Raw genomic sequence first — 13,896 nt, 5'->3', positions numbered from 1 at the left:
ATTGGAGGCATTGTGGACAGTGAGGAAGGCTTTCAAAGCTTGCAGAGGGATCTGGACCAACTGTAAAAAAGTTCCAGAAAATGGCAGATGGAATTTAATGCAGAGAAGTGTGAGGTGTTGCATTTTGGTAGGACGTACATAATAAATGGTAGGGCACTGAGGAGTGCGGAGGAACTAAGGGATATGGGAATACAGATATATAATTATCTGAAAGTGGCAGCATAGGTAGACAGGGTTGCAAAGAAAACTTTTGGCAACTTGGCCTTCATAAATCAAAGTATTGAGTACAAGAGTTGGGATGTTATGGTGAGGTTGTATAAGACATTGGTGAGGCGAAATTTGGAGTATTGTGTGCAGTCCTGGAAGGATATCAGTAAAATCGAAAGAGTGGAGAGATGATTTACTAGAATATTGCTGGGTCTTCAGGAGTTGAATTACAGGGAAAGACTAAACAGGTTAGGACTTTATTCCCTGGAACATAGAAGAATGAGGGGAGATTTGATAGATGTTTACAAAATTAAGAGAGGAATAGACAGAGTAAATGCAAGTCAGCACTTAGATAGGAGAGATAAATATGAAAGGACATGGATTTAAGGTGAAAGTTTTAGGGGGAACATGTGTGGGGAATTTCTTCATTTAGAGAATGGTGGGAGTTTGGAATGGCCTGCCATCTGATGTGGTAAATGTGGGCTCACTCTTAAATTTTAAGAATAAATTGGATAGATACATGGATGGGAGAGGTCTGGAGAGTTATGAAATGGGTGCAGGTCATGGAACTAGCAGAATGATGTTTCGGCACAGTCTAGCAGGGCTGAATGGTCTGTTTTCTGTGCTGTAGTTTTCTATGGTTCTAGTTATTGTGAAGGCAGTAGTAAATCTTCAAGCACATTGGACTCTACTCCGTTTGCCACCCGACCTAAGTTTCTGACCTCTGACATTCAGGATCTCAACCCTGTCTTTGCCTGTACATTGAGATCACTGTCCAGCTCTAACCCTGGCCAGACTTTGGACTCTCAGATCTGACCATACACTCTTGATCCCTAGCCTATGTCCTGGACTAATGAGAGGGCTAAATGCCTGACCAGCGTGCTTTCTGAAGAATCAGAAACTGCATTATTCAAGTTTTACAGTAGTTTCCACGACACAAGTTGAAATCACTGTGTAAGGCATTCAGTGATGGACCCAAATATTTTTAAAAATCTACAGAAATATGGTTTCCTCTGTGATAGCTGCTAAAAATATCAATCCATATTCAGATCAGCCTGGGTGTACTCGCCCACTCTTCATGTTGCTGTCCATCATGGTACAACACTCTTTCCAAATGTTGCACATGAGAGACCTGCAGTCACCTTGCTTAATAGATCTATGCCAGGGCCTAATCCACAACTGACAAATCCACAATGTCCTCACAATCACTTCTCTGTGGGACTAAATATCAAGCTGAAGCATAATAGATGCATTCTAATCCTTTCAATTGTAGAATATTTCCTTTATTAATTGTGTTGGATAATTTAATTTTATTTGCCACATTCAAAGACTTTAATAAGTTTACCTTTCGTTTCATGATTGTGACTTAACTGCTGCTATTGCCTTGGAATGAAGCTCATGCAGGATATGTTCATTCTTACAATAAGGAAATTCACATTCTTTCTGCAGTTTTAACTGTCTAATTTGAGACAAAATGAATATCAACAGCATTGTTTATTTTCTTCTTCCTGACTGTCAAGAGGATTCACTTTTAATCAAAACACACCAAAATGCTGGAGGAACTCAGCTGGTTTTTTCAGTGTCCGTGGGAGACAAAGATATATCACCAACATTTTGGGCCTGAGCCCTTCTTCAAAGAATAAGCCAGAAGCAGGAAATCTTAGAAAGTCTCAGAATTCAGACAATGCTGATTGCAGGAAATCCAGTCCAAGGAAAGGTGTTAATTGGATATGATAAGGGACAAGGTAAGAATTTATCATGTTTGTGTGAAAAGAGATGGAGGGGAGAGTCAGACCTGGGGGAAAGTGAGGCCGGGTGTGCTTTAATGAAAGTCAGAGATGTCCATATTCCAATTTGCAGGTGATCTCAGTTTGGCAGTGCATGAGACCATGGACAGACATGTCAGCAAGGGAATGGGATAGGGTATTGAAATGAGTAACCTCTGGGAGACCCACCTATTGTGGTGGATAGAGCCAAGGTGCTCCACAAAGTGAATTCCCAATCTGTGTCCAGTCTCTCCGATGTGGAGGAGACTACAACAGGAGCACCGGAAGCATTAGATGACCCCTAGAGTTTCACTTGGAAGGACTGTTTCAGGCAGTGCACTCCAAAATGGTGGTGAGGGAGGAGGTGTGGGTACATGTCTTGCGGTCACAGTGGTAGTTGCTAAGGGGACAACTGGTGGTGAAGGGGGATTGTTCAGGGGACCCACAGAGGGAGCAGACCCTGTAGAAGGCAAAGAGGGGAGGAAAGGGAATATGTGTGTAGTGGTGGGATCACGTAGTAGATGACGGAAATGGTGATGGAGGTTGTGTTGGATGCGGAGGTTGGTGGAGTAGTAAGTGAGGACAAGAGGAATCCTGTCCATTTTGCGTGTGGGGGCAAATGGGGCCAGGGCAGATGAGCGGGTAATGGATCATGAGTAGGTAATGGAGGACATGTGGGTGAACGCTGAGTTGATGGTGGTAGAGGGAAAGCCACATTGTTTGAAGAAGGAGGACACCTCTGATGATCTGACATCTAAGTCCTCATCCTGGGTGGGGGGCAGATGTAATGGAGTTGGAAGAATTGAGAGAATGGTGAGACACAATGGGTCTGCTGGGACGATTGGGTTTGTGGATCTTGGGTAGGAGGTGGTGCCATCAGAGAGCAGCCACCCTGCACTTGTTCTTTTCTCATTACTGCCATCAGGGAAGATGCATAGGTGCCACAAGACTCACACCACCAGGTTCAGGAACGCTGCTACTCCTCAAGGATCAGATTCCTCAACTGCAAAGTCAATCAGGGACTCATTTAAGGACTCTTGTGCACTTTATTGATTTTTAAAATTCTCTCTATATTGCAGTCAGTTTGTAACATTCATTATCTGTTTCCAGTTTTTTATTTGTTTGCATGCATATGCTATGTTCCTTTTTTTTTTGCACAACCTATAAGTGGTAAGTCTGCCCTGCCCACAGAAAAAAGAATCTCAGGGTTGTATGTGGTGCCATGTATGTACTCTGACAATAATTCTGAAATTTGAAATCTGAACTGTGTGAAACACGAAAGTCTGCAAACACTGTGATTGTAGTAAAAATTCACCGGAATGCTGGAGGAACTCAGTTTTTTTTTAGCGTCCATAAGAAACCAAGATAAAGTAGTCCCCGACTTACAACGAAGAATCGGTCGTATCTTGGAATGGACTTAAGTCATAATTGTGCCTGCACGTGTGGAGTACCGAGGTCTTAAAGCAAATTTTGTAATTAAATCTTCATCAATACATTTGACGATAACCACGTAAAGCTTCCTGAATTTGTCGATCAACCTTGGTGAATCTTTCTACATTCTGGACCATGCTTACCTTGTTAGTTAGCATTCCGGGGTCCCAGGGCCGGGCATGGCCATCTTCATTCCTATGCACATGCATGAGTCTTTGGTTGGCGCATGCACAAGGCTTTGGTGGGTTCACATATTGGAGTTCGGTTGGCACAAGAATTAAACGTCCTGATGACATTGAAATTGCATTCTTTTTAAAAAAAATTTAAATTTTTCACACTATGAACCATATTAACCAAAATACACACAAACATTTTTCTCTTGAGTATACACAGTGGCATTTTCTCCTTTTCCCCCCTACTTCCCTCCCTCCTTCCCACCCCCCTCCAAACCAATTAAATGTTCAACATATACAATACAATAAACCCATTAAACAATGTCATCACACAATGAAAATAAGCAAGAAAATTGTGTCATCTACTTTAACACACTGGGTCAGTTCATTTCATCTTCTTCTCCTCATTCTATCATTTTAGGGGGTGGAGGTCCATGTTAGGCCCTCTCTGTTGTGTTCCATGTACGGTTCCCAAATTTGTTCAAATAATGTGACTTTATTTCTTCAATTATATGTTATTTTTTCCAATGGAATACATTTATTCATTTCTATGTACAATTGCTGTACTCTCAGGCTCTCTTCTGATTTCCAAGTTGACATTATACATTTTTTTGCTACAGCTAAGGCTATCATAATAAATCTTTTTTGCGCTTCATCCAGTTTGAGGCCTAATTCTTTACTTCTTGTATTACTTAGAAGAAAGATCTCTGGATTTTTTGGTATGTTGCTTTTTGTAATTGGTTACTCAGGGTATAAATCATGCCCCAAAAGTTAAACAAATAGGATCCAATATTATCAGATAGATGTTTTCGCTGTAAGAAGGAAACGGGAACAACAGTACATGCAATTTGGGCATGTGAGAAAGTGAAAAAGTTTTGGGAAGATCTAAATCAGGTATTAAATAAAATAACAAAAATAAGTTCCATTCTTAACTTGCACATGCACCAACTGAGCTCCAGTTTGCAAACCCATCATGCATGCACCTTCCAAAGACTCGCGTATTCACACAGGAATCAAGATTGCTGCCCCAGGATCCCGGAACGCCGACTAACAAGGTAAGTATGGACATTTTGGCTCTTACATACCCAGTATTCCTGGTACAGCTTGTCAAATAAACAAACCACGTAAATTTCAAATTTTTAAAGTATATATATATATATATATTTTTTTTTTTTAAATTTGGTCATTTATGCGGATGGTCGTAAGACGCATAGGTCATAAGTTGAGGACTATCTTTATTGCTGATGCTTCTGGCCTCACCCATTGATGCCCCATCAATGACTCAAAATCAGAAGTTGAGCAAAACAGATAGGCTTTTATTCAACTGTCCTGAACTGAGGAGAAGGCTAAGGGGAAGTCACCTTTGTTCAGGAGCTTGTGGGAGGAGCCACAGATACAGTTGGCCAAAGGTTGTCCCAGACAGATAAATATATTCATAGAGTGGTTTGCCACATTCTCCCCTTGTTTTTAAAGAGAGTCCAGTGGGGTGAAGTATTAATGATACAATTTCAAATTTTGGGCACTTTGGTTTTCCGCTGTGACCATCAAAATACCGGCTGTGACTGCGGTGCAGCGATGCAGTCCTGGACAATCTGGGGCAACTGTATACAGTTTCAGCATAAAGTACGTGGTGACGAGTCTGGAGTGTTATTTGTTGGGTTGAGGTAATGTGCCATCGCCCTGCTGCATGGTGAGTGGCGAGGGGTGGGAGGAGTGTGGCATGATCAATGGTGGTCTCTGGACTCCCTAAGGGTGCTAAGTCCCTCACAGAGACAGTGTCTTCATGCCCATCGGGGTACGCTACATAGGCATATCAGGGGTTGGTATGGAGGAGGTGGACCCTTTCGGACATGCCTCTCCACATGTTTACGGAGTAGGACTGGCTCTGGGGACATCAGCCATGCCGGCAGCATGGTCCCTGTCACCGATTTCCTGGAAAAGGAAAACATACATTCATCTGGTGTGACATTGGTGGCAGTACATAGAAGGGGCCTAATGGAGTGGAGGAAGGACCTCTTGCCAGCAGGAGACTGGGAGACCCCTAGACCACAGGGCTAGGAGGATAGCCTTCCAGACCGTAGCATTCTCCCTTTCCACCTGTTCATGCCCCAGGGGTTTGTAGCTGGTAGTCCTGCGATGCCTCTGGTCAGCTCATCATTCATAAATGAGGGCTCCTGGTCGCTATGTTCATAGCGGGGTAAGCCAAACAGAGTGAAGAGACTGCATAGGGCCTTGATGACTGTGGCAGCTGTCATGTCGGGGCAGGGGATGGTGAACGGAAAACACGAGTACTCATCAATAACATTGAAGTACACATTGTGGTCCAAGGAGAGGAGGAATCATTTGAAATCGACCCTCAGGCATTCCAAGGGGCAGATGGCCTTTATCAACTGCTTTGTCTGGCTGGTAAAAGTGTGGCTTGCACTCAGTGCAGACTGCCTGCCTGATTAAGGGTGGCAGCCAGAGCGAAATCTGACGCATCGCTCTCCACCTGGAATGGGATGGATTCAACCACAGTGTACATCGTGGATTTAGCAATGTCTGCCTTGATGCGGCTGAAGGCTGCACAAGCCTCTGGTGTTAGAGGAAAAGAGGTGGATTTAACAAGGGAGCGGACCTTGTCTCCATAGTTGGAGACCCACTGAGCATAGTAAGAGAAAAAAACCCCGGCACCTATTCGGGGCCTTGAGGCTGTGGGGAAGGAGGAGTTCCAGGAGCGGGTGCATGCGGTCAGGGTCGGGACCAATGACTCCATTCTCAATGACATAGCCAAGGATGGCAAGGTTAGTTGTGCGAAATACACACTTAGCCTTATTGTACATGAGGTTAAGGAGCTTGGCGGAGTGGAGGAATTTTTGAAAATTGGCATCATGGCCCTGCAAGTCATGACCACAGATGGTGACATTGTCGAGATGCGGAAATGTAGCCTGCAGCTGGTACTGATCTACCATGCTGTCCTTTTCCCATTGGAAGATTGAGACCCCATTGGTGATGATGAAGGGGTCTCTCAGGAAATTATAGAGGTGGCCATCCATCTCGAACCCAATATATTGGCACTTCTCCAGGCAGATGTGGAGCTGATGGCATGCCAATTTTAGGTTGATGCTAGAGAAAACCTGATATTGTGCGGTTTGGTTCACCATATTGGATATTTGGGGAAGGAGGTACACGTCTAGTTGTATGTACCTGTTAATGGTCTGACTGTAGTCGCTGACCATCCTGCTTTTCTCCCCGTTCCTCACTACCACCACTTGTGCTCTCTATGGTCTGGTGCTAAGCCTCAATTATCCCCTCATTGAGGAGTCACTGTACTTCTGCCCTAATGAATGCCCTGTTCCTAACACTGTACCACCTACTTTTGGTGGTGAGAGGTTTACAGTCGGGGTGAGGTTGGCGAACAGCAATGGTAGATTGATTTTGAGGGTGGAGAGGCTGCAGATCGTGAGTGATGGGTGATCAGATTGTTGGCTGTGTGCAGTGGGGAAAGGGGCTGAAGGGCAGATGGAGCGCAGTGGGCAATTTAAAAACTGCTGGTTACTGACAGTAAGGGGTGGATGGAGCCCATCGTACTCCATCGTTATGCTTTTAATGTGACATTGAAAGTTCAGTCCCAGTAGCTCAGCAGCGTAGAGCTGTGGCATCACCAGAAATTTAAAGTTTTTATAGTCTGTGGCCTACACGGTTAGAGTCACTACACAGTAACCGTGGACATCTGCTGTTATGTGATCTTGAGGCTAAGGAGACTTTTTTACTGGCCTTATAACGAGGGAGTAGCGCTGCACTGTCAGGTGGATGAAGCTCTCTGTGCTCCCACTATTGAACAGGCAACTCATCACATGGCCATTTACCTGAATGTCCATCATCGATCTGGTGAGTTGATGGGGACAGCCCTGGTCGAGTGTGATGGAAGCCAGTGTTGGGTCGCTACTTCTTGCTGCTTCGGAGAGTTCAAGTGTTGAGTTTGGAGATGTCACCCCCCCCACAGCCTGCAGCTGCTGGATCTCAAAGATGGGGCCAAGATGGTGCCCCCTACCACTTGGCGCTGCCAGGTCTCGAAGATGGTGCCCAAGATGGCGGCCCCCAAGATTCGCACATGGCACTGCTAGTTCCATGAGATGGTGGCATCTAAGGTGCTAGTTCCCACGGCCTGCACACAGTGCTACTAAGGAGGGGTGGTTTTGATTTGCACACCTTAGGATATTTTCATTTCTTCACACAACTGGAGCAGACCATGTCTTTCGCTGGGCAGTGTTCAAAAAATAAGCAGAATAAGCCAAAAGCAGGAAATTTCAATGAGTCTCAGAATTCAGACAATGCTGGCTGGAGGAGGCAACCAGACCAACAAAAGATGTTAATTGGACATGATAAGGGATGAGGTAAGAATTTGTCATGTTTGTGCAGAAGGAGATGGAAGCGAGAGATAGAGCAAGGGGAAGCTGACTGGAGAGTAAATGAGAGTCATCCATTGTATCCAGTGGTCCCATTGTGGTCGTCTCTGCAATAGAGAGACTGGACGCGGACTGGGAGTTCTCTTTGTTGAGCACTTCGGCTCTGTCCATCGCCATCGTATGGATCTCCCAGTGACCACCCATTTGAGTTCTCCCTTGCTGACATGTCTGTCCATGGTCTCATGTTCTGCCAGATTGAGACCACCCGCAAATTGGAGGAACAACTCCTCATCTTCCAACTGGGCACCCTCCAACTGGATGGCATTAATATTGACTTCTCTGATCTTGGTTAAACCCCCCCCTCACCGCATCACTTCTTCCCCTGTCGTCTTCCCCTTGCTCTGTTTCTCCCTTCTGTCTCCTTTCGCACAAACATGATGAATCCTTAACTCGTCCCTTAATCTCAGCAATATATCTTTGTCTCCTATGGATGCTGAAAAGACTGGCTGAGTACCTCCAGCATTTTGGTGTATTTTTACTGCATCACATCATCTGCAGACTTTTGCGTTTCACTTTTAAATTCTTTCACTCAAGATATTCAACTGTTCACAAATATATCTGGTCCAATGTGGGAAGTATCAAGTGATGCATGCACCAAATTTTATTACCAGTATGTGTTTCTGACTGTCATACTTCAGACTCTTCACAATTGTCCATTTTTGCATGTTTACACCTTAGCTCCATGTCTACCACTTTGGCACCAGGTATTCCCTGCAAGAATTCCAAATAAATATGATCCACAAGATATTGATGTAAAAATCTTGAATCTTACAATTTTCGATCAAACTCACTGATGTTGCAATCAATATAAGGAGACCTTGAAGAACAAGATCATTGATTAAATGCAAATTTGTCAGACCTACAGTCTGAAAAATACAAAACGTATTATGATCACAAAGTTTACTGCTTCTAACCATTAACCTCTTTATTTGGTGGCTTCAAAACAATTCAGATGTGTGGCCAAAGGTTTCCATTCTGGGAAAACGTTGAAAGCCAGCAACAAATTTTTATCAAATTGGTGTTCATTTTGCAAGGAATTTTCTTCCTTAAATTTTTACTGATATGCTTTCACATTTTGCAGTTTGCAATATCTGTCATAATTCAGGAACACGGCACTTTGGAAGGCATTTGTTTTTAGATTATCTTCATTTATGTAATACCTATTTCTGTGTATTGATTCATTATAGTTATCCACTGTTCGTAAATTGAACCAATAAATTGAAAAGCTTGTCAGCCATGTCGAACATATCTAAAAACGGTCTGAATCTCTGGAGTTGCTTGCTCCGTGTAATTCCTTTCTGCTGGTAAAGTAGCATTTACTAGCTTTCATTACATGTGGTTCTCTACTTATGACCAATGCGATCCATACATGCGACCCAAAAAAAACTGCATAAATTTTTTGAAATAAAGAAAAAATATTTGTAAATATAAAAATTACACGTCATGTCCCAGAGATCCAGAGGCTGTTTATTTTGACGAACCAATATGATGGCAGCCAACATATACTGCTCCTTCCCCCTTGAACAGGACCCTGTAAAGAAGCATTAGGATGCTGTATCTCGCATCATTACTGACCTTATCACTTCTGGTAATCTCCCTTCCACCGCCTCCAACCTCATTGTTTCCCATCCCTGCACTGCCTTGGATCTACCTCCTATCCAAGATTCATAGATTCTACTACCCCAGAAGGTCCATTGTTTCTGTGTGCTACTGCCCCATAAAACTGATATCATCTTGCCTCGTCTCTATTTTGTCCCTCATTTAAGAGAAAGTTGGATGTGTACGTGGAGGAGAGGGGGTTGGAGGATTATTGGCGGAGAGCAGGAGGTTTGAGCTAGTGGAGTTGTTCTAGTGAACCGGTGTGAACTCGAAAGGCCAACATGGCCTGTTTCCGCTCCGTAAATGGTTATATGGTTATGTGGGCCAGGAGGGTTCCGAGACCCCACTGCTGCTGAATGTGTTCTATTTTCATGACACAGAGGCAGTGGCAGACTGGATGTTCGAGGTAGGGGAAGTGAGCACGGGCCAGGTGCCAGTGGTGGTGAACAATGGGTCTTTCCAGTATCAGGCGGGCTGGGCTATGGGTGAAGTCCCGCACCTCCAGTTTAAGAACATTTTGGCCCGGAGAAACATACGTCCAACTTGTGTCTGTTTTGAGGTCCGACTGGTCGGACAGAACGGAACTCCGACGTATGTTAGGGACCATCCGTTCTTGACATTTGTTGCTTCCACAGCTTGGTCCATGTGCTGGTGTGATTGAATCATTATTTGGATGATCTTTTTCAAACCTGTACCTATAAAAGAGCACTGCCAATCATCATGTAGTGTTGTTGAATTTCCATCAAAGGTAATGATGAAAGGATAAGGAAAGAATTTACATGTCAATCTTTTGAAAGTATTGAACTAATACAAGGTAGCTACAGCATTGCAAAATGGTGACGCTCAGTGTAATAACGTATCTCTCTTTAATTGTTCATAAGGGATGCTTTAAGAACCTTACTATACAAATATGAATATTGGCAATTTTTTTTAATGCTAATGTTGAGAAAATCATTGGTGCCTGGGTCTCTATTTACTTTTGTAATTGGGATCATGAAGATCATAAGAGTAGTAGGCGCTAATGGGGTTTTTTAAAATTTAGACATACAGCACAGTAACAGGCCCTTCTGGCCCTCAAGCCCATGCTGCCCAATTATACCCAATTGACCTACAACTCCCATGCTTTTTGAAGTAGGGGAGGAAACCCACGCAGACACAGAGCGTGCAAACTCCTTACAGACTGCACAGGATGCAATCCTGGCTCACTGGCACTGTAACAGTGTCGTGCTCATCATGCCACTTGTGGAAATGATCAGGGAGTGGCAGTAAAGTGAAGGGATGTGGAATAATTCACTGGGAGCAAGCAAATGCGTGCATAAAATTAATTGAGATCATATATTGTATCCAGTCATGCAGAATTCTGTATTGTTGATTGATTGCAGCATTAACCTAATTAAAATACTGGATAAATGCCAAAATAGATACCATCTAGTGTCAGTGATATAACGGGCATATGATTTTGTAGTAGTGAGTATCTGCAAGGCACAAGGAATCATTATTTGAGTGAAGCAAACAAATCATATACAATGACAAGCGGAAGAAATGTATTTATAACATGTAAGATTTAAGAAATTCTCTTGGGGTTGGATCACCACTTTATCTCTGCTTTATCTATAGCACAATGTAATTTTATTGGTTGAAAGTCTACGTTTGACAGCATTTACCCAAATTTTGTGATGTGGCTTTTCATTCATTAGAGTTGTCAAATATCATGTTCTGGTACATTCCAAATGAAGGTCAAGCTGTCATAGCCAAAAGAAACCCTTTGAGGAGTGTTGGATACATCAGATTTATGAGAATAAAATGACTTTTGTGGAAGATTTGATTAATTTGAGCAAAAATGTAACAAAAACCTGCTGTATGCTTTCACGTAGCTTTCTTAATTATCTTATGCTACTCAATAATACATGTTCACATGACGTGAAATGTGAAGGGCCCTATTTTCAATGGTTTGCATTTTTGTTTGCGCAATGACTTCTCAGCTTAGGCACTGCAGAACATTTCAGAAATTTTCCTTCTGAAGGTTTTTTTTTTATTTTTATTTAATTTGCGTACTGTTGCACCCGGATAAATCAAGTTTTAGCTCAGTGACGCATTTTGTGACATCTCTTGTCAATTACGTTATTGGAGAAAATCAAAATCTTGTTTTTTAAAATCCTGTTGAATCAAAAAATTCTAACAGGAAAATAAATTGAAACAGAAAACAATGGCTGACTCTTCAAAAGCCACGAAGTCGGGATGATGACCCCTCTGAGTGAGGTTATTTCTTGTACGTTCTGTTTCCCAAGACATGCCTTGTCATTTGTAAAACAAATTCACATTTTTTTTTATTTTAATGTTTGTTTCTTGTTTCTGCAGGGCTTGCGACAAGCTAAAACTGGGGTAAGTCATGTTCACGCAAACAATTTGCGGCAGTTTATGGGATGCGAATATCGCATCTAAAGTGCGATAATCCTACAGGGAATTGCCTTGAAAAACTGCAGAAAATCTTTGCATAAGTTTTTTTGTGCAACAGCAATGCACTTTATGCCAGAAAATGGGAAATTAACTATCATTAAAGCATATGCAAGTGCATCATGCGCAAAACAAACACCGTGAAAAAAAATTCAGAACAGCAAAAGGTTTGAAAATAGGGCCCAAAATGCATACTGTGAAAGCTGCAATGGACATTGAGTACTCAAAGGGTTAATGGGGAATATGTTGGAGTTGGGGGAGGAAGTACTTAAATATAAGGTGACTTCCACTTCCTCACCACAGAGTTTTGTATTTTCAACAAGAAAAACTAGCAATGAATTTTGGGCATATTCTATTAGAATAGACAGTCACTTGATTGAAGCAAATGTAAAAAGTAAGATGAAAGGGGCGCTTGATATGTGTAATATTGTTCCCCTTTTCATGTCTATCTTGCATCTGCTTGCATCAAATCACTGACTCTGAAGCAAATGGAGTGGATCGTTCCTGATGAGTTTTCTGCATTTGTTTCAACCCTATCACGGTGGGACACACACATGAAAAATGCATTCCGTTCCCTCTCCACCACCACCATGGGCATATCCCTTTAAGAGAATTATTATCTACTTTCAGTCCTTTCTTTTCCTTTCTCTAGGTCTTCGCCCACCATTTCCTGACTGAGAGGATGGGCCGGGAGCCTGTTTCAGGCCTCTACCAATGTCACTCTTTGAGTTGGCTTCTAGGATGTGCTTGAGTGCACCACAGATTTACTTAACCTCCGATTCTCCCTCCCTGCAGGGAAGCACCTTGTCTCTACCTCAGATATCCCAGCAGGTTAGCAGGCCTGAACCCATATCCTAAAGCTTTTTAATGTGGCATATTGATACATCAAAGCCACCAGGCTCTCCCTACAGAATGCTAATATTTGGGCAGTTTGTTTAAAATATAAAGTGATGATAATCAGAGCTTGATGTGGTGGATGATTTTGCAGAGGAATGAGTGAAGCCATTTAAAGGAATGCTGCAAGCACTGAGTGGCACTGATATTCCGAAAACCAGCAACATTGCACGAGATCACATTGATTTTGAGGTGCACCGAAAGGCGAAAGAAAATACAACTGCTACAATTGATCGTGAAATTTCTAATGGTGTTGTGGTTGTTTTCAGAACTGCTTCTTGGAATGTGCATACCAATACGATGATGACGGTTACCAGTCCTACTGTACTATCTGCTGTGGTGGCAGGGAGGTACTCATGTGCGGAAACAATAATTGCTGCAGGTACGAGCCATTTGGTTCTGCAACTGGGAAAAGAAGAAATCCAGTTTGCACGCTTTTGCAAGAGAGTGTTACATTTTACAGCATTGGTTAGACATCCAATGTTCAGTATGGTGTTCTGTTCTTGTGAATGAGGCATAGAATAAAATTGCTACTCAGGTTATTGAATCTTCACTGCACTCCTTCTGCAGCAGATATATCCTTTCCTAGGAAAACAGACCAGAGATACACATAGATGCAGTCTCACCAACTATAATATGACTGCTTTGGTCCTATGTTCAAATCTCCTCAAAATAAAGGCTAACATATTATTTGCCCACTTAGTTGCATAACACATTTGCATATTGGACTTCAGCCCCCAACTACCGTATATATTCATGTAATAGTCAATGAATATTTTTGGATTAATGTTTGGGGAGTTTGACTTTTACATGGGTCATACTTTTGAGGGTTAAAATTCACACAAGAATCCAAAAGTACTGTATGTACTCAAGATTCAATTTTTTGTCATTGTGATAAAACAGTGTCATATAACATGAATTTGC

The 13,896-nt window shown here is 42.5% G+C and overlaps 1 protein-coding gene across 21 annotated transcripts in view; it reads left to right on the top strand.

The window, feature by feature from the left end:
- Nucleotides 1-13,896, top strand: part of dnmt3ab (DNA (cytosine-5-)-methyltransferase 3 alpha b) — a 569,168-nt gene that overhangs the window by 432,627 nt on the left and 122,645 nt on the right. For 17 of the 21 annotated variants that reach the window (XR_011340476.1, XM_069886523.1, XM_069886520.1 and 14 more), the window contains 2 exons: nt 11,983-12,006; nt 13,242-13,354. Coding sequence is in view for 20 of the 21 variants with exons in the window: in XM_069886523.1 (XP_069742624.1) it covers nt 11,983-12,006; nt 13,242-13,354 (137 nt within the window). In the remaining variant the exon portion in view is untranslated. The remainder of the gene's footprint in view (nt 1-11,982; nt 12,007-13,241; nt 13,355-13,896) is intronic. The other 4 variants (XM_069886519.1, XM_069886518.1, XM_069886526.1 and 1 more) reach the window with 1 other exon arrangement.

The sequence above is a fragment of the Narcine bancroftii genome, chromosome 6 (genome assembly GCF_036971445.1).
Source record: "Narcine bancroftii isolate sNarBan1 chromosome 6, sNarBan1.hap1, whole genome shotgun sequence".
Lineage (NCBI taxonomy): Eukaryota > Metazoa > Chordata > Chondrichthyes > Torpediniformes > Narcinidae > Narcine > Narcine bancroftii.
This window is presented reverse-complemented; position numbering and strand designations above follow the sequence as displayed.